Source organism: Primulina eburnea, chromosome 1 (genome assembly GCF_022965805.1).
Source record: "Primulina eburnea isolate SZY01 chromosome 1, ASM2296580v1, whole genome shotgun sequence".
Classification (NCBI taxonomy): Eukaryota; Viridiplantae; Streptophyta; class Magnoliopsida; order Lamiales; family Gesneriaceae; genus Primulina; species Primulina eburnea.
This window is the reverse complement of record NC_133101.1, coordinates 22,328,366-22,347,250: the sequence shown is the minus strand read 5'-3', so window position 1 is coordinate 22,347,250 and position 18,885 is coordinate 22,328,366. Positions and strand designations below refer to the sequence as shown.

At 38.1% G+C, this 18,885-nt stretch overlaps 3 protein-coding genes across 3 annotated transcripts; all 3 read left to right on the top strand.

Moving 5' to 3' along the window:
• The first annotated feature begins 8,165 nt into the window (after window positions 1–8,165).
• On the top strand, window positions 8,166–10,967 carry LOC140805720 (uncharacterized). The gene is made up of 5 exons (XM_073162002.1): window positions 8,166–8,319; window positions 8,494–8,724; window positions 8,788–9,709; window positions 9,830–10,697; window positions 10,836–10,967. Exons 1-5 carry the CDS (start codon window positions 8,166–8,168, stop codon window positions 10,965–10,967), a joined length of 2,307 nt encoding a protein of 768 aa, XP_073018103.1.
• A 167-nt stretch (window positions 10,968–11,134) lies between these two features.
• Window positions 11,135–11,738, top strand: LOC140805709 (uncharacterized). The gene is made up of 2 exons (XM_073161994.1): window positions 11,135–11,153; window positions 11,314–11,738. Exons 1-2 carry the CDS (start codon window positions 11,135–11,137, stop codon window positions 11,736–11,738), a joined length of 444 nt encoding a protein of 147 aa, XP_073018095.1.
• A 60-nt stretch (window positions 11,739–11,798) lies between these two features.
• LOC140805701 (uncharacterized) lies at window positions 11,799–12,263 on the top strand. The gene is made up of 2 exons (XM_073161983.1): window positions 11,799–11,997; window positions 12,085–12,263. The coding sequence occupies exons 1-2, from the start codon at window positions 11,799–11,801 to the stop codon at window positions 12,261–12,263; spliced, it is 378 nt and encodes a 125-aa protein (XP_073018084.1).
• Window positions 12,264–18,885: the final 6,622 nt, after the last annotated feature.

The window sequence follows — 18,885 nt, the reverse complement described above, 5'->3', positions numbered from 1 at the left end:
GCAATCATATATTTAATCATATACTAAACATCATGGTACATGATGCGAACACGGTTGGTCAAGCACCAAAGAAAGAATGGGAGCCTTTAGATTTGTCGGAGGGACCAATCAGGAGAGAACGACTAAAGAAATTCAAGGAGGAACTACATGGATCATGAGCAGTCGAGAAGGCTTACGAGAGAGGATCAAAGTGCCGAACAGTTCTTGATGCATGGGAGTGAGTTTGGGAGTCAAAGTAACTATTTGTGTTGATACTTTATAAAGAGATCCTCTTTAATACAAGTGATATAGCCGGGTCCCTTCCGAGCATTGTTGTTTCACTTTTGCAGGAGTTGGATGATATATTTCCGGAGGAGCTACCTCAAGGACTACCACCATTGAGGGGGATTGAGCACCAAATTGATTTTGTACCTGGGAGTGCATTGCCAAATCGTCCAGCTTATAGGGGTTTTGTTCGTGAGTCCATGTCTCCTTGTGATGTATCTGTTTTACTAGTTCTTAAGAAAGATGGCTCATGGCGTATGTGTATTGATTATAGAGCAATTAATAATATAACCATCAAGTATAGGCATCACATACCTAGACTAGATGATATGTTAGATTAGTTGCATGGTGCTTGTATCTTTAAATAAATTGACTTGAAAAATGGTTATCACCAAATTAGGATGAGGAAAGGTGATGAGTGGAAAACTGCTTTTAAAACCAAGTATGGGTTATATCAGTATGATCATGCCTTTTGGCTTAACTAACGCTCCCAGCACCTTTATGAGGTTAATGAACCATGTCTTGTGTGCATACATAGGAAAATTTGTTGTGGTTTATTTTGATGATATCCTAGTGTATAGCAAAAACATGGATGAGAATATTAAACACTTGAGACTTGCGCTAATCACACTAAGGGAAGAAAGTTTGTATACTAACTTAAAGAAATGTGATTTTTGTACAAGCAAACTTGTCTTTCTTGGTTTTGTGGTAGTTCACGGGAATACAAGTGGATGAGGACAAGGTAAGTGCTATTCGAGATTGGCCAGCACCTAGTACTGTTGGTCAAGTCCGAAGCTTTCATGGACTTGCAAGCTTCTATAGGAGGTTTGTAAAGGATTTTAGCACCATGGCAGTACCGATGACGGCGGTAATCAAGAAGAACGTTCCATTCTATTGGGGCGAGGAGCAATAAAGTCTTTTAATATGATTAATCAGAAATTAATTAATGATCCTTTACTTGTTTTACCTGACTTTACTAATACTTTTGAAATTGAATGTGATGCTTCAGGTGTAGGTATTGGTGGAGTCTTGATGCAAGGAGGACGGCCGGTGGCGTACTTTAGTGAGAAGCTCAATGGAGCAGCGCTGAACTACCCAACGTATGACAAAGAGTTGTATGCACTTGTGAGGACACTAGAGACGTGGCAGCACTACTTGAGGCCTAGTGAGTTTGTGATTCATACGGATCATGAATCCTTAAAGCATCTTAAGGGGCAACAGAAGCTGAACAACAGGCATGCCAAGTGGGTGGCATTCATAGAAGCATTCCCCTACATAATCAAGTACAAACAAGGTAAGGAAAATGTAGTGGCCGACGCACTATCACGTAGGTACGTACTAATCTCTACCTTGGATGCAAAAATTTGGGGGTTTGAGCATGTGAAAGAGTTATATATGCTAGATGAGGATTTTAAGGACGTGTTTGAAACTTGTATGCATGGTCCACATGAAAAATTCTATTTGCATAATGGTTTCTTGTTTAGAGAAGATAGGTTGTACATCCCTAAATCATCAATTCGTGAATTACTTGTTAGAGAAGCACATAGGGGTGGTTTGATGGGGCATTTTGGTGTGTCTAAAACTTTAAGTGCACTGCAAGAACATTTCTATTGGCCACATATGAAACGTGATGTTGAGAGAGTATGTGATAAGTGCATAACGTGTAGGCAAGCTAAGTCTAGGACACAACCACATGGATTGTATACACCACTTCCTGTCCCTAGTGAACCTTGGGTCGATATTTCTATGGACTTTGTTTTGGGGTTGTCTAGGACTAAGAAAGGGAGGGGTTTTCAATATTTGTTGTTGTTGATAGATTTTCTAAAATGGCACATTTTATTGCTTGTCATAAAACTGATGATGCTACTAACATTGCAGATTTGTTCTTTAGAGAATTCGTTAGGTTGAATGGTACTCCTATGACTATTATTTCTGACCGTGACATTAAATTATTGAGTTATTTTTGGAAGACGTGGGCTAAACTTGGCACAAAATTGAGTTCTCTACTACCTGTCATCCCCAAACGTATGGACAAACTGAAGTTGTTAATAGGACTTTAGGAACACTTTTGTGTGCTATTCTTAAAAAGAACTTGAAGAATTGGGAAGATTGTTTGCCTTTTGTTGAGTTTGCTTATAATCGTAGTGTGCATTCTACTACAAATTATTCGTCATTTGAGATTGTTTATGGTTGAAATCCTTTGACTCCTTTGGATTTAATGTTTTACCTGTGAGAGAAAGGTTAACATGGATGGCAAAAAGAAGGCTAAATTTGTTAGAGGTTTGCATGAAAAGGCCAAGGCCAACATTGAGAAGAAGAATGAGCAATATGCCAAGCAAGCCAACAAGTAGAAGAAAAATGTGGTGTTTGAGAAGGGTGATTGGGTGTCGTTTCACTTGCGGAAGGAAAGGTTCCCCGAGAAGCGACGTTGAAAACTACTACCTAGTGGTGATGGACCATTTCAAGTTATCGAGAGGATCAATGACAACGCCTACAAACACGACCTGTCAGGTGAGTATAACGTCAGTTCTACTTTTAATGTTAGTGATTTTTCGTTGTTTGATGTAGGTGATGAACAAGATTTGAGGACAAATCCTTTCCAAGAAAGGTAGGATCAGCGAACACGGTTGGTCAAGCCCCAAGGAAAGCATGTGAGCCTTTAGAGTTGCCAGAGGGACCAATCACGAGAGGACGACTAAAGAAATTCAAGGAGGCACTACAGGAAATCATGAGCAGTAGGGAAGGGCTTACGAGCGAGGAGCAAAGTGCCGAAGGGTTCTTGATGCATGAGAGTGAGTTTGGGAGTCAAATGAACATTATTCAAGTGATAAATAATGAAGAAAATTCGAAGACATCACGTCCGGGCGGACATAACTTACCATCCGAGTGCGCCCTTACGTTTTATTAAAAAAATTGGCCGAAGACTCTCCGCCCGGGCGGACATAAATATCCGCTCGAGCGCGTCCTATTGCGAGAAAAGCCGAAAACTTCCCGCCCGGGCAGACATAAATATCCGCTCGAGCGCGCACTGTTTCGAGAAAATATTTATTTCCTTGTTTTGAGTCCTAAATTGTTTGGTAACTAGATATTGTTATCTTTTGAGTTTGTAAACATGATATGAACGAAAATTTACATACAATTCAGATTATTATTGATTGAATATCAAACTTTTGAGATTTTTTTCTCAACTTTCAAGGCTCTTGCTTTGTTTACAAAATCATTATCAAAGTTTTACTTTGTTGCGTTTGTCGATCTTTCTTACGCGGATTGTCAAAGACAAGTTCTTTGAAGGTTCGTTCGAGTGTCGATTGTTTGTCTTGTTAATATTTATTGCTAAACTGTTCATAGTTTAGAGGTGAATATCACGTGATACTTGATTCAAAAGGTCGGGACAACAACCACGATTCCTTGTTCGTTATTGAATTGAGGGCGCGATTATAAATTAATCGTGTTTGCTATTCTTACGTACGTGGATTCATATCGGTACCATTTAAAATCAATTAATTATAACAATTTAAGCAATTAAAATAATTTACATGCATGTGGTTTATGTAGGTTGGTTTTTCGGACGTTACAGTAGGAGTACTGATCGAGCAACAATGTACGTTGGTGATATATTGTCATGTATGTCTTGATGATAACACAAACACCCACGACTCGGTCTCGCCGCAACTATGACAGTACAACAGGATTGCACAACTAAATCGAACCAAATGACACAATCACAACACTAACCCAGAAGGGATGCACTAACAGGTGGGATTTCTTAATCGAATCTACGATCTCAAGTGTACCAATATAGGTCTATCAGCCACACTATGATCCTGATGTATAAAACAATTGCCGAACAAAAATGAACAACTATAATGGTTAACAAAACAATATGATTCAAGATGTTTGTCACAATATCATGCCCTAAACTAAATGTTATAAAATATGTCATATAAATGAACATATAAATCAACGATGCATTTAAATTTCACATAAACACACAAACATCTATAACAACACATAAATATCTTTAAAACGTAATTTATGTGTTACCGTCTTATGTTATCAAACTGTAAAATACCTATACCCTCAACGAAGATGAGATAATCAGCTTGAAATTCAAAATTTTAACGTCGACATACAAGGATTTAAATATTCTAGAACGACGAATAAATTCATCAATAAAAATAATAACGAAATTATTCAACTATTATTCCAAAATAACCAAAGTTGAATTTTTTTCCTTAAATTACAACTTAACGATTCATTTACTTTTTTCCTTAAATTACAACCCCCACCCATATTCACAATAACCAATATTTATCACAATATCTCCAATAATCATCTCAATAACAATAATTTCCAATATCTCCCACCAAACTAGTTCACCAATAATCTACGAAATCGAATTTATATCTTGAACTTGTTGATTGATTTAACCTACAACAATAATACAACCCAATAATCAATATAGCGAGAAATAAAAACAAAAATGAATTTAAACTAAAGCAGTAAAATCCCATTTCTGGGCAGCCTACTATTTCCAAAGAGATGGGCTGGAATTGAACCTAAAACAAGTTGGAATTCAAAAAGTACTATGGTTAGAACTCAAATGGGCAGCCACTCTCGATGAAAAGCAGTAGAAATTCTTGTCATGCCTTGAGACCCAGAGTTTGATGAGATCTGACATTGTTTAACAATTTAATTGCTAACAATAAACCTCATAGAAAATATCCAAAAGCAGTCTAATTCATAAAATAATATTATATTTACATATGCAAAATACGAATAAAGCGGAAGTTGTTCTTACAGTTAAAAATGCGAAATGTGGAAGCAAATAAACTTTAAATCAGGGATTTGATCTTCATAACTCTGGATTTATTCACTAACCCCAAAATTGATCTTGTTCTTTCTCTTCCACCTGTTCTTCATTATTATCGGGGGAGTATATAAGAGGTGAGCGTTTTGAGAAACTGTTAAGCACGAATTATATACCATTTTAGGGACTTTATTTTGTCGTATTCGTGCTTATCTGTCGTTTTTATTTCGAGTTTCGCGCTTATTTCGTCTCATTATGGCTATTTGCAGGTTTGACCAAAAGAGGATGAAAGCCAAAGAAATGAAAGAAAAGTCAAGCTTCGCAATGCCACGTCAGAAATACCTGGAAAAATAGCAAAAGGAGAACACCCGGACCCATACACGGACCCCGTGTAAGGGTCCGTGCCTCAGAAGCCAAAGGAAGACACTTACAGAGTCTACACAGACCAGAGACGGACCTCTACACGGGGTCCGTGTCCAGAAGTCCGGAAAAAATGTTGGACCGAGTATACACGGACCCCTCTCCTGATGCATGCACGGGGTCCGTGTACATGATATCAGATCGAGACTTTGGCGAAGATTTGCTCGTGATTTGGAAGGAAAAAATAAAAGGAAAAAAAACCTAGACAAGGGTGGGGGTTGAATTTTCGAAAGAGCAACCGACTTTCAGGAAGAAAAGGCGCGAGCTTTGAGACTCTTGAAGATGGCGACGACTTGGGAGAAACGAGAGAAAAACAACGCAATTTACACGCAAGATCCGCGCACCATCATTGAGAATTTCTCCTCTCTTGTTTTCTTATTTTCAGACATGAATTGGAATATTAAATGTGATTTTAGTTTTGAATTTATGGAGTAATTTCCTCTTGTGATCGGGACCACGATAGGGACAAACGACCGATTTTGTTTATTCGTTGGATTGTTTGATTTATAAAATTATTTTATGTTATTGATTAATGTTTGCATAAATTTCGTGTTTTTAATCTGACCAATTATTTGCATGTTTGTTGTTCAATCTTGACTCTAAAGAGAATTAAATGAAATTAGCTTCAAAAATATTAATCAACACGTGGTTAAATCGACTAGAAATAGTATTCGGTTTCAGTGTGCGGTTTTAGGCGAAAGCTGTGATTCCATCGTTGATACATGCGTTTTTGTTTAATTAAATTCAATTAAAAATAATTGGACTGTTAGATAAAAATAGAATTATAAATTCTAGAAATAGATTTATAATTAATTTAGGGAATTGCATCGTGACTTCGAATAATCTGTAGTTAAATAATTCCAGTGCATGATAATAATCAGAGTTTGTTACCGTCGTGTGTTCCCGGTCATTTTATTTAAATTTGAAAATCCCCAAGTTCCAAACTTCTCTGAAATTTGATTTTGGTCATTAATTTAACATAAATTAGTTTTAAATTTACTTAGTTTAAATAATAATCAAATCGCTCGTTATTATTTGCCTAGATTAAATAGAATAATTCATTCTTAGTAATTAAATAATAGTTTATGTGGGATCGATACTTGGACGTTCTGTCCAATTACTATAACTTGACCTAGTCCGCTTGCTAGAATTAATCCCAACCGAAATCGTCGGTCAAGTTTTTGGCGCCGTTGCCGGGGACTATTTATTTGATATTAGGATAAATTATTTGTTTGAGACTAGGCTTTTATTCTTAGTTTTAAATTTTTCATTCTTTCTTTAGCATTTTAATTATTTTTGTTTCAGATTTTTATACTCTTTTGGAGCTTAAATCGTGCACTTAAATTTTTGATTTCAGGGAATAGCTCGTGTTATATGAGCCGTGCTCAAGACGTCAGGAATCTAGTGCCACTTGATCTTGAGATTGAAAGCACTCTCCGTAGTATCCGCAGAGCTCGATGGAACAACAACTTGACTCTGGAATTTGAATCTGAAGCAGAATCTGAAATAGACCGTAAACCAGAATTTGAAGACATGGCCGGAGAAGAGGATAATCGTATCTTAATGGAGCTTCATAGGCCCGCTTTTGGAGGTTATGGTTCTAGTATTGTCCGCCCTACAATTCAGGCAAACACATTCAAACTTAAGCCAGCCATCATCCAGATGATTCAACTCCAAGTCAAATTTGGAGGATCACCGTCTGAAGATCCTAATGCACATCTGGAGAACTTTCTGTCAAACTGTGACACAATCAAGTGCAATGGGGTGAGTACTGATGCCATTCAACTCAGATTATTTCCATTTTCCCTACAAGGAGAGGCTATGGAGTGGTTTCGAGACCTTTCAGCTGGTTCTATCACGACATGGGATGGATTAGTTGAGGTCTTTATGCACAGGTATTTCTCCCCAACCAAGATTACACAGTTGAGAAATGAAATTACATCATTTAGACAGAGAGATGAGGAATCAATAAATTCAGCATGGGCAAGGTTAAAAAGATGTTGAGGATGTGCCCACGACATGGTTTTTCGATAGGCCAGCAGGTTGAGACGTTCTACTATGGGGTGGATCCATCTGTTAGGTCTATGCTTGATGCGGCAGCAAACGGAAGCTTGTACAGGAAAACGCCAACTGCAGCGCTCGAAATCATATCTAATATGGCAGAGAGCAATGTGGGTTGGCAAGACAACCGCAGGGAGAAGAAAGTCGGATTCTTGAGATGGACGCTTTGACAGCGATCACAGCAAAGCTTGATGGGTTGACACATCAGATGGCACAGTTACAGGCAAATAAATCAATACCAGCCAAACCACTGCATCAAATTCAGGGAAACACTGAGACAGTTGGTGGATCATCTAGTGACATGCAGTTCTTGCCAGATATGTCTTGTGAGGGAATACAGTGCTTTGGAGGGGATTCAGTAAATTATGTGGGAAACCAGGGTCGTCAGCAATATAGTCCATACAGTTTCTCATATAATCTGGGCTGGAGGAATCATCCGAATTTTGGGTGGAGACCGTCAGAAAATTCTGTTGAGCCACTACATTTTAATCCTCCACAACATCCTACACAGCAAAAGCCTCCTCAGCAACCACCTAAACCTGCGCAAGGCGCTGGACCCTCTATGACACCCGGTTTCAAGCCATAGGATAGCAAGTCAAACCTTGAGGACATGCTTGCAAAGTACATAGCCGGGAATGAGATGGGATGGCAAAACCATGATGCCATGATGCAAAGAGTGGAGACGCAACTAGGGCAATTAGCGACACAAATGGCTACTCGAGCTCTAGGTACACTACCTAGTGACACGGAAAAGAATCCAAAAGGTGTCAATGCAGTCACAGCGACGTCTCCCATAAAGTAGGAAGTGATCGATGTTGAAGGCGATGTGAAAGAGAAGGAATTATCCAAGCAAAGGTCAGAGGACGCAAGGGAGAAAGTTAAGTCTCTAGACTCGAACTCCAATATTGATATTAATTCACTCCCTTTTCCCCAAATAGCTAAGCAACTGCAATTGGATACTCAATTTTCAAAAATTCTTGAGATTTTCAAAAAGCTACATATAAATATCCCATTTGCAGAAGCTTTAGCTCAAATGCCCTCGTATGCAACATTTCTTAAAGAGATCTTATCAAACAAGAGAAAATTAGTTGATTTTGAGACAGTTAAGCTTTCGGAGGAATGCTCTGCGATTCTACAAAATAAATTACCCCCGAAGCTTAAGGATCCAGGTAGTTTTTCTATTCCCTAAACTATTGGAAGTTCATTCTTTAGCAAGGCGTTATGTGACTTAGGTGCAAGCATTAATTTAATGCCTTATTCATGTTTTGAGAAGCTAGGAATAGGTGAAGTTAAGCCGACTACAATTTCCCTACAATTGGCTGATAGATCTATTAAATACCCTAGGGGAGTAGTAGAGGATGTCTTAGTGAAAGTAAACAAGTTTATTTTCCCAGTGGACTTTGTGGTGTTAGATATGGAAGAGGATTGTGAGATTCCTCTTATTTTAGGAAGACCATTTTTAGCCACTGGGAAAGCTCTAATAGATGTACAAAAGGGTGAGTTGGTGTTGAGGTTGAATGATGACAGTGTAGTGTTTAATATTTTCCAATCTATCAAATACCCTCATGACACATCTGATTGTTTTAGAATTGATGCTATTGACAAGTTTGTTGAGTGTGGTTTTCAGGAATTGATAAGTGAAGATCCTTTGGAAATTTGTTTGACTAATTCATGTCCAGGAAAGTTGGAGAATGATGATATTAAGGAATACATGCATTATCTGGAAGCAGGCAGACCGATCTCAAAAACGGTAAACTCGAGGATTGGGGAGCTTGGGCATATCCCACGACCTTTAAAATCATCCACTGAAGAAGCCCCAATCCTTGAGATGAAACCTCTTCCTTCACACTTAAAATATCTATTTCTACTTGATAATGATAAATTGCCAGTAATAGTTTCTTCTACTTTGACAGGGACGGAAGAAGGAAAGTTGTTGCGTGTTTTGAGGGATAATATCAAGGCCATAGGTTGGAGCATTGCAGACATAAAGGGAATCAGCTCCTCCATGTGCATGCACAAAATTCTGATGGAGGCTGATCACAAGACATCTACCCAACCTCAAAGGCGTCTGAACCCGGCTATGCAAGAGGTGGTGCAGAAAGAGGTGATAAATCTACTGGATGCAGGTATTATTTACCCGATTTTTGACAGTAGGTGGGTTAGTCCAGTGCAAGTTGTTCCGGAAAAAGGTGAAATCATTGTTGTGAAGAATGAAAATAATGAATTAATTCCTACCAGAACTGTTACGGGGTGGCGTGTTTGCATTGATTATAGAAAACTTAATGACGACACCCGTAAAGACCACTTACCACTCCCATTTATTGATCAAATGTTGGAAAGGTTGGCTGGACATTCTTTCTACTGTTTCCTGGATGGTTATTCCGGTTATATGCAAATTCCCATTGACCCTGAAGATCAGGAGAAAACCACTTTTACTTGTCTTTATGGGACATTTGCATATAAGCGGATGCCATTCGGCCTATGTAATGCACCAGCAACTTTCCAGCGATGCATGATGGCAATTTTTCATGACATGATTGAGGACTTTATCGAGATATTCATGGATGACTTTTCTGTATTTGGCTCCTCGTTTGATACTTGTTTAATTAACATGTCTAAGGTTTTGGAGAGATGTGAGGAGTCGAATTTGGTTTTAAACTGGGAAAAATGTCATTTCATGGTGAGAGAGAGAATTGTGTTAGGGGATAAGATTTATGAGAATGCGATTGAAGTTGATAAGGCAAAGATTGAGGTGATTGAGAAACTCCCAGCCCCAACCAACATTAGAGGAGTGCGTAGTTTTCTTGGGCATGCGGGATTCTACAGACGCTTTATAAAAGATTTTTCTAGCATTGCTAAGCCACTGACCAACTTACTGATAAAAGATGTACAATTTGATTTTTCTGATGAGTGTGTGCAGGCATTTCAGGCTTTAAAGGAGAAATTAATCACCGCACCTGTGATGATAGCACCTGATTGGGGGTCGCCATTTGAGGTGATGTGTGATGCAAGCGACACAGCTCTCGGAGCAGTGCCAGGACAAAAAAGACAAAAATGCATTCATGTCCTCTACTATGCTAGTATGACACTGTCAGCCGCCCAACTGAACTATGCCACTACAGAGAAGGAGCTTCTTGCTGTGGTTTTTTCTCTTGATAAGTTTAGATGATATTTGATAGGGAGCAAAGTTATCGTGCATACTGATCATTCAGCCTTGAAATATCTGATGGCTAAGAAGGATGCAAAACCAAGGCTCATTCGTTGGATTCTTTTATTGCAGAAATTTGACCTGGAGATAATTGATAGGAAGGGGACAGAGAACCAAGTTGCAGACCATCTCTCGCGATTGGAGAACCCGATTCAAAGCAATGACATTATTCGAGACAATTTTCCAGATGAGCAACTCTTTTAGATCACCAATTTACCGTGGTATGCTGATTTTGTTAACTATCTTTCAAGTAAGTTCATTCCTCCCCACTTTACTTATCAGCAAAAGAAGAAATTTTTCTCTGATTTGAAATATTATTTGTGGGAGGATCCTTATTTGTTTAGAATACGTGCATACGGTATAATCCGAAGATGTGTACCCCAGGAAGAGGTAAGTGAAATTTTGTTTCATTGTCATGCTGGTCCGGCTGGAGGCCATTTTGGGGCAACTAGAACTGCCTCCAAAGTCCTCCAGTCCTGTTTTTATTGGCCTACTCTTTTTAAGGATGCACATGAATATGTCACACAATGTTCAAATTGTCAGCGCACAGGTAATATTTCTAGGAGGCATGAATTACCTCTTAATAGTATCTTGGTGTGTGAGATATTTGATGTGTGGGGTATCGATTTCATGGGGCCATTCCCGGTTTCTTTTGGGAACAAATATATATTGGTGGTTGTAGACTATGTATCTAAGTGGGTAGAGGCGGTTGCATGCAAAACTAATGACTCTAAGGTTGTCATTCAATTTCTCAAGAAAAATATTTTCTCACGTTTCGGCACACCTAGAGCCATTATTAGCGATGGGGGTACTCATTTTTGTAATCCTCAGTTTGACATTCTGTTGGCTAAGTATGGGGTCCGACATAAGGTGGCAACACCTTATCACCCCCAAACTAGTGGCCAAGTCGAGGTATCAAACAGAGAGCTTAAACGCATTCTTGAGAAGACTGTCGGTGCTTCAAGGAAAGAATGATCTAGAAAACTCGACGATGCACTTTGGGCTTACCGCACGGCTTTTAAAACCCCCATTGGCATGTCTCCTTTTAAATTGCTGTATGGGAAGTCGTGTCACCTACCTGTCGAACTTGAACATAAGGCTTATTGGGCTACTAAATTTTTAAATTTTGATGCTAAAGCCACAGGTGACGAGAGAGTGCTGCAACTGAATGAACTAGATGAGTTTAGGTTGGAGGCCTACGAGAATGCCAAGCTTTACAAAGAGAAAACCAAACGTTGACATGATCAAAACATTGTTCATCGAGAATTTGTGGTGGGACAACTGGTACTGTAATATAACTCTCGACTGAAATTGATGCCAGGTAAGTTGCGTTCACGGTGGTCAGGCCCATACACTATCACACAAGTTTTTCCCTACAGAACAGTGGAGATCACTAGTGACGCAACTGGGGCTTTCAAAGTGAATGGACATAGGCTAAAGGTTTATCATGGAGGTGCTATGCCAGACGAGCCGATCACCGTGGCTCTGCAAAACCCATAATGAATAGGGGAGTACAGTCGGGCTATAGACTATAAATTTAGCGCTTGCTGGGAGGCAACCCAGTGTCTAGTTTTATTCTTCTTTCATATTTTTATTTTATTTTATTTTATTTTTTCTAATTTTCTTTCTTTTTGTTTTATGCATTGTTCGTGAGTTAATCTCAGTGAATGGTGGTGCAGGTAATTTATCTACTGGCGGTGGAATTTATCAAGTGTGGGAGAATCTATCTGGGCGATCGGTTTCAAAACCTCAATTTGTCCAGGGAAGTATTTTTGCTTTAACTGTCTTGATCATTCATTTTATATTGCTTTACACTGAGGGCAGTGTCGTTATCAAAGTGTGGGGGTGGGTCAGTTTTGTTTCACATCGTTGCACAACACTTAACAACACTTTTAACGTAGGATGAGACTATTGACAGACAAAGAGCTCCTGTTTCACTTGATAATCGGATTATTTTGTTAGATTTTGGATCACCCGGGAAATAGTTTCACGCCTAGTAATTGAATGAGAGGAGTCGTAGTTTCAAGGAGAGGGTCAGACACGAACCGGTTCTGTAACAACTTTCATTCAATTCACGTGGTCAAACTTTTACTCATGGATAGTGAATTGATGAATTGTGAACTTAAAAAAAATCGAACAACGATCCCTAGAACTCGTCTGATTAGCCCTCGAAGCGAAAATACGAACAATGATGACTTAGGGATGATTTAGGCAATCTTTGGACCGTTTGAGCCTTTCAAGCCTGACCGATACATCATTCATTGTCTCTAGTAACCCTTTTTGAGCATGTAAAAATCGAATGGTGTGTGTCAATGACACACAATTAGCCCCCATTCGTAATTTATTCAAGTCCCCACATTAACTACCTGAATCTTAGCATATACACTTTTTCCTACCTACATGTCAGAGAAATAAACCTCCTGTGCACATTGCAATGTTTGAATTACTCTAATGGATTGAAGAAATATGTGTGAAGGAGTCGATGAATTTTTATTCAAAAAAAAAGAGAGAAAAAGAAAAAGAAAAAGAAGGAAAGTGTATAGTATTGAAAACACCCGAAAAAATCTGTGGGTGAAAGTTTGTGGGGAGGAAGAAAGGAGACGATAGAGCTCTGAAAATGATAAGAATACAGTAATTGGTGATGAGTCAAAAGTTGAATGAATGTGCTACAGGAATAATTTTTATTTTCTCTCACTTTTGATTCTCGTATCTTTTATTGTAGCCGTGAGCCTTGGCCTTACGTTATAAGCTTAAAAAGAACTATTAACCAAGTCATCGTCGTTCAACATTTAGTAGAGAGGGGTATGAAAGTCAAGCATATGGGTCGTCTCGATAACAAATGAAAATAAGTGATCATGAAACCAAGTAGCTGGTGATGAGTACGAGTCTGACCTGCACACTACACACATCTTGTTCTGTTGATCCTTACTGGGTAAATGTTTGAATCTTGAATTGCAACGAAAACAAATCTTGTGAAATGCCAAGCGTGATCTTTTGACCGGGGGTGAAAGAGTTTGACAAATTGAGAAGTTTTGATTGTGGTACTTGAGTTTTGAATCTGAGATATTTCTCATCTTTATTTTTGTCTGATTTGTTCGAGGACGAACAAAGGTTAAGTGTGTGGGAGTTGATAAGCACGAATTATATAGCATTTTAGGGACTTTATTTTGTCGTATTCGTGCTTATCTGGCGTTTTTATTCCGAGTTTCGCGCTTATTTCGTCTCATTATGGCTATTTGCAGGTTTGACCAAAAGATGATGAAAGCCAAAGAAATGAAAGAAAAGTCAAGCTTCGCAATGTCACGTCAGAAATACCCGGAAAAATAGCAAAAGGAGAACACCCGGACCCATACACGGACCCCGTGTAAGGGTCCGTGCCTCAGAAGCCAAAGGAAGACACTTACAGAGTCTACACGGACCCAGAGACGGACCTCTACACGGGGTTCGTGTCCAGCAGTCCGAAATGTTGGACCGAGTCTACACGGACCCCTCTCCTGACGCATGCACGGGGTCCGTGTACATGATATCAGATCGAGACTTTGGCGAAGATTTGCTCGTGATTTGGAAGGAAAAAATAAAAGGAAAAAATAACCTAGACAAGGGTGGGGGATTGAATTTTCGAAAGAGCAGCCGACTTTGAGGAAGAAAAGACGCAAGCTTTGAGACTCTTGAAGACGGCGACGATTTGGGAGAAACGAGAGAAAAACAGCGCAATTTACACGGAAGATTCGCGCACCATCATTGAGAATTTCTCCTCTCTTGTTTTTTTTTATTTTCAGACATGAATTCGAATATTAAATGTGATTTTAGTTTTGAATTTATGGAGTAATTTCCTCTTGTGATCGGGACCACGATAGGGACAAACGACTGATTTTGTTTATTCATTGGATTGTTTGATTTATAAAATTATTTTATGTTATTGATTAATGTTTGAGTAAATTTTGTGCTTTTAATCTGGCCAATTATTTGCATGTTTGTTGTTCAATCTTGACTTGAAAGAGAATTGACTGAAATAAGCTTCAAAAATATTAATCAACACACGGTTAAATCGATTAGAAATAGTATTCGGTTTCAGTGTGCGATTTTAGGCGAAAGCTGTGATTTCATCGTTGATACATGCGTTTTTTTGTTTAATTAAATTAAATTAGAAATAATTGGACTGTTAGATAAAAATAGAATTATAAATTCTAGAAATAGATTTATAATTAATTTAGGGAATTGCATCGTGACTTCGAATAATCTATAGTTAAATAATTACAGTGCATGATAATAATCAGAGTTTGTTACCGTCGTGTGTTTCCGGTCATTTTATTTAAATTTGAAAATCCCCAAGTTCCAAACTTCTCTGAAATTTGATTTTGGTCATTAATTTAGCATAAATTAGTTTTAAATTTACTTAGTTTAAATAATAATCAAATCGCTCGTTATTATTTGCCTAGATTAAATAGAATAATTCAATCTTAGTAATTAAATAATAGTCTATGTGGGATCGATACTTGGATGTTCTGTCCAATTACTATAACTTGGCCTAGTCCGCTTGCTAGAATTAATCCCAACCGAAATTGTCGGTCAGAAACACTGAGCAAACGGGAAGCCAATCAAATAACGGAATAACAAGTTATATATATACATATCTTTAAGTGATCATTTTTAGAGCAAAAGTCGAAAACGGAACAGACAAAGTTCAGAACTTATATCGATCGGATCATATTAACTAGAACAAAATCTTAATATAAAAAAGTCTTAACAAAACAAAATCATGTACTGAACATAGATCTTATAATAATGACCACGAGTTATTAGATGGGGCCTTCTCTTGTAAATGAGCTCTCTACGTGGCTTTTTCCTGCATCCGAGTTCCCTCAATGGCCTTTTCCCTCAAAGGCTTTCCCAATGTTCCATTATCCAAATCATAACAAATAAACTTATCATTTGGATCGAAAGAGGTGGATCAAACAGATCAAATCGGAACGAAATGGACGGATCAAATAAGAACCTAGCAAAAGCTGCATAACAAAACATATAGTAATGCACACAAAAGCAAAATATATGATAATTGATCGAATTTTAAATCATACATCAAACTATAAAACAATACATAAGCCCACTTACCGTTATTCAATATGTGGTACAAAACTTGCTTTAATTTGGACGAATCTTGGCCGAATACGAGCAACACTTTGAACGAGATTTGGACAGCACCTCAAGCAAGCCTTTGGACAGCATCTTGGTCGAGCCTTTGGAAAACACCTGAAGCATATTGGAAGCTCTTGGATGTGCCAAGATGCTAAACGAAATGGGTGATGCCAGCCTTTTTTCCTTCCATGAGGTGGCCAAGACTTATGAGTGATTTTGGAGGATTTTTGTTGCAAGGATTTATGAAGGTCTTGCATGTATTCATAAACTGAATTGTAGCATTCTAAGAGGAGGTCTTGCCCTGAAAACTTGATTCCCAAGTAGTCATAATTTCATCTACAACTGAGAGTCACATTGGTTTATTCAAAGGCCATTTCTTTTTCAATAAATTGTCCAATCTTTTAGCTCTTCCCTTGGCCGCAGTTTTGTTTATTTAGGACATAAGAATTGAATTTCTTTGAGCTAAAGTTTCAAGTTCACGGGCTGGGGGTTTGCATCCTCGAAATACTCGACATCGGTCCTTGAGGTTTGGCTACGTCTCGATCTCCATTATGCTGGATTTTGCACATCTTGAGCTGAAATTTTAAGTGAAATTGTTGAGCTTTTAATTTGACAAGCTTGAGCTAAAATTCCTGAGGCTTATTGCTTGCGTGATTTGCTTTGAAAATATGAGTCCTCGCATCCTTATTATTGGGAGTTTGTTTCATCTTAAAAAGGTAGGGGTACTAGGTGCGCATCTTCTCGTCTAATTCCCATGTTAATTCTCGATCTGTATGGTTAGACCATTGTATTTTGATGTATGAAATGGTTTGGTGTCTTAGTACTTTCTCTTCGATGTACACTATATAGATATGGACTTCTTCATATTTTAGTTCCTCATTCAGCTTCTCGTCTATTAGCAATGGTGCGACTTCAACAATATGATTCTGGTCGGGGATGTATCTTCTCAGATGTGAAATGTGGAACACATTGTGATCTCTTGACATGTCTGGTGGCAAGGCTAGTCGATAAACTAAGGTTATGACTTTTCCTAGAATTTCAAAGGGTCTGACATATCTTGGATTCAGTTTTTTTTTTTTTGATTTGCTAAATCATACTACTCCCTTCATATGTGAGACTTTATCTTAAGCTGTTTCGCCAATTTAAAATTATAGTTTTATTCTTTTTAAGTCGGTATCGTTTTTCTGTCGATCTTGGGCCACCTTGAGTTTCTCTTTGACGACGGCTACCTTGATCACTGATGTTTGGAAAAGCACAGGTTTTGTTATGGATTTTTTCCCGATCTTATCCCAGTATAGGGGCGACCTACAATTCCATCCATGGAAAGCCTCATATGTAGTCATTGCAATGATTTTGCGATAATAATTATTATAAGAAAACTCCATCTGCGGGAGATGTTCTCTCCAATTTCCTCTGAAGTTTAGGGCACAAGCCCTCTGCACATCTTCAAGAGTATGTATTTTTATCCCAGTTTGGCCATCAGTTCATGGGTGATAAGTCGTGTTAAGGGTGACCTTTGTTCCCTTGGCTATTTGAAAACTTTTCAAAAATAGGGGCATGAATCTCAGATCCCAAAATGCTTGAAGGAACACCGTGTAATCTCAAAATATTATCCTTGTATATGGTGGTTAGCTTGTCCAGATTATATTTCATACAGATGGAGAGAAAATGCATAGATTTTGCTAGTCTATCTATGATTACCCAAATTCAATCACGATTTTTCCTTTACTTTGGTGATCCTATCACCAAGTCCATCAAAATTTGATATCGTCTCCACTTTGGTATTTCTAGTGGTCGTAAGGGTCATCTAGTCCTTTGGTGTTCTTTGACCTGTTGAAAAATTTGGCAACTAGAAGCCAAATTTTTCTCATTTTATTCCACCAAAAAGTTTTCTTTAAATCTCAGTATATCTTGTACTACCAAGGTGGACTGAAAATTTCAACTTGTGTGTTTCAGACATCACATATTGTTGAATATTTTTTATTTCATAAACGTCGTTTCATTCACGAAATTCCCTTCTCATCAGTCTGGAATCTTGAGCTTTCCCTTCTTTGAGTTGTTCCTTAGTTTATGTCAAAGAGGGATCATGGTCTTGGTTCAATTTCATTGATTCTTCCATGCACAGTTGCACTGACAGTGAGGCTAGAATTACTTTCCCCGTGTCTTTTTGGCTTAGCGCATCAGCTACCTTGTTAGCCTTAACCGGATGATAGTTTATTGTCAGGTCATAATCTTTCATCAATCCACCCATCTCTGCCTCGTGTTTAATTCATTTTTGATGAATGGTCTTTGAAGATTTGGTTATCTGTAAATATCTCACATTTGGCACCAAAGAAGTAGTGCCTCCGGATTTTTGACGAATACTATTGTAGCTAATTCAATATCACGCGTTGGGTAATTTTGCCAACATGGTTTTAATTGCCTTGATGCATTTGCAATTACTTGCCCCTCTTGAATGAGAACACATCACAATCCTCCCTTCGATGCATCATTGTAAATTGTGAAATTCCTTCCTTCTTTGGGAAGGATTAATATCAGGGTAGAGTGAGTTTCTATTTCATTATTTAAAAACTCTTCTCACATTCTTAACTCTAACTGAATTTAGAGTTGGTGAGTGGAATAAATAATGAAGAAAATCAATCAAAACATTTTATATAATAGCCAACTAACCTTAGAAAGCTTTGAATTTCTATTCCTGTTTTTTGTTAAGGCTAGCCCATTATTGCCCCCACCTTCTTGTGATCCACTGACATGCCTTTTTCATAGATTATATGACAAAAGAATGTGACTATTTTAGAAAAAAATTCACACTTCTTGAAATTAGCATAAAGTTATTTTTATCTGAGCGTCTGTATAGTCAGGCGAAGATGCTCCTTGTGATCTTCCTCACTTGGTTAATACGTAAGAATGCCATCAATAAATACTACCAAAAACTTGTCGAAAAATGTCTTGAATACTCTATTCATGAGGTCTATGAATGTTGTTG

What these genes read in the sequence shown, in the direction of transcription:
- LOC140805720 (XM_073162002.1), top strand. Translation starts at nt 8,166, where the DNA reads ATGCTTGCAAAGTACATAGCCGGGAATGAGATGGGATGGCAAAACCAT. An exon ending in CACGGAAAAGAATCCAAAAG is followed by an intron (nt 8,320 to 8,493) that starts GTGTCAATGCAG and finishes TTCCCCAAATAG; the next exon opens with CTAAGCAACTGCAATTGGAT. An exon ending in TACCCGATTTTTGACAGTAG is followed by an intron (nt 9,710 to 9,829) that starts GTGGGTTAGTCC and finishes CATTGATTATAG; the next exon opens with AAAACTTAATGACGACACCC.
- LOC140805701 (XM_073161983.1), top strand. Translation starts at nt 11,799, where the DNA reads ATGTCTCCTTTTAAATTGCTGTATGGGAAGTCGTGTCACCTACCTGTC. An exon ending in TTACAAAGAGAAAACCAAAC is followed by an intron (nt 11,998 to 12,084) that starts GTTGACATGATC and finishes AATTGATGCCAG; the next exon opens with GTAAGTTGCGTTCACGGTGG.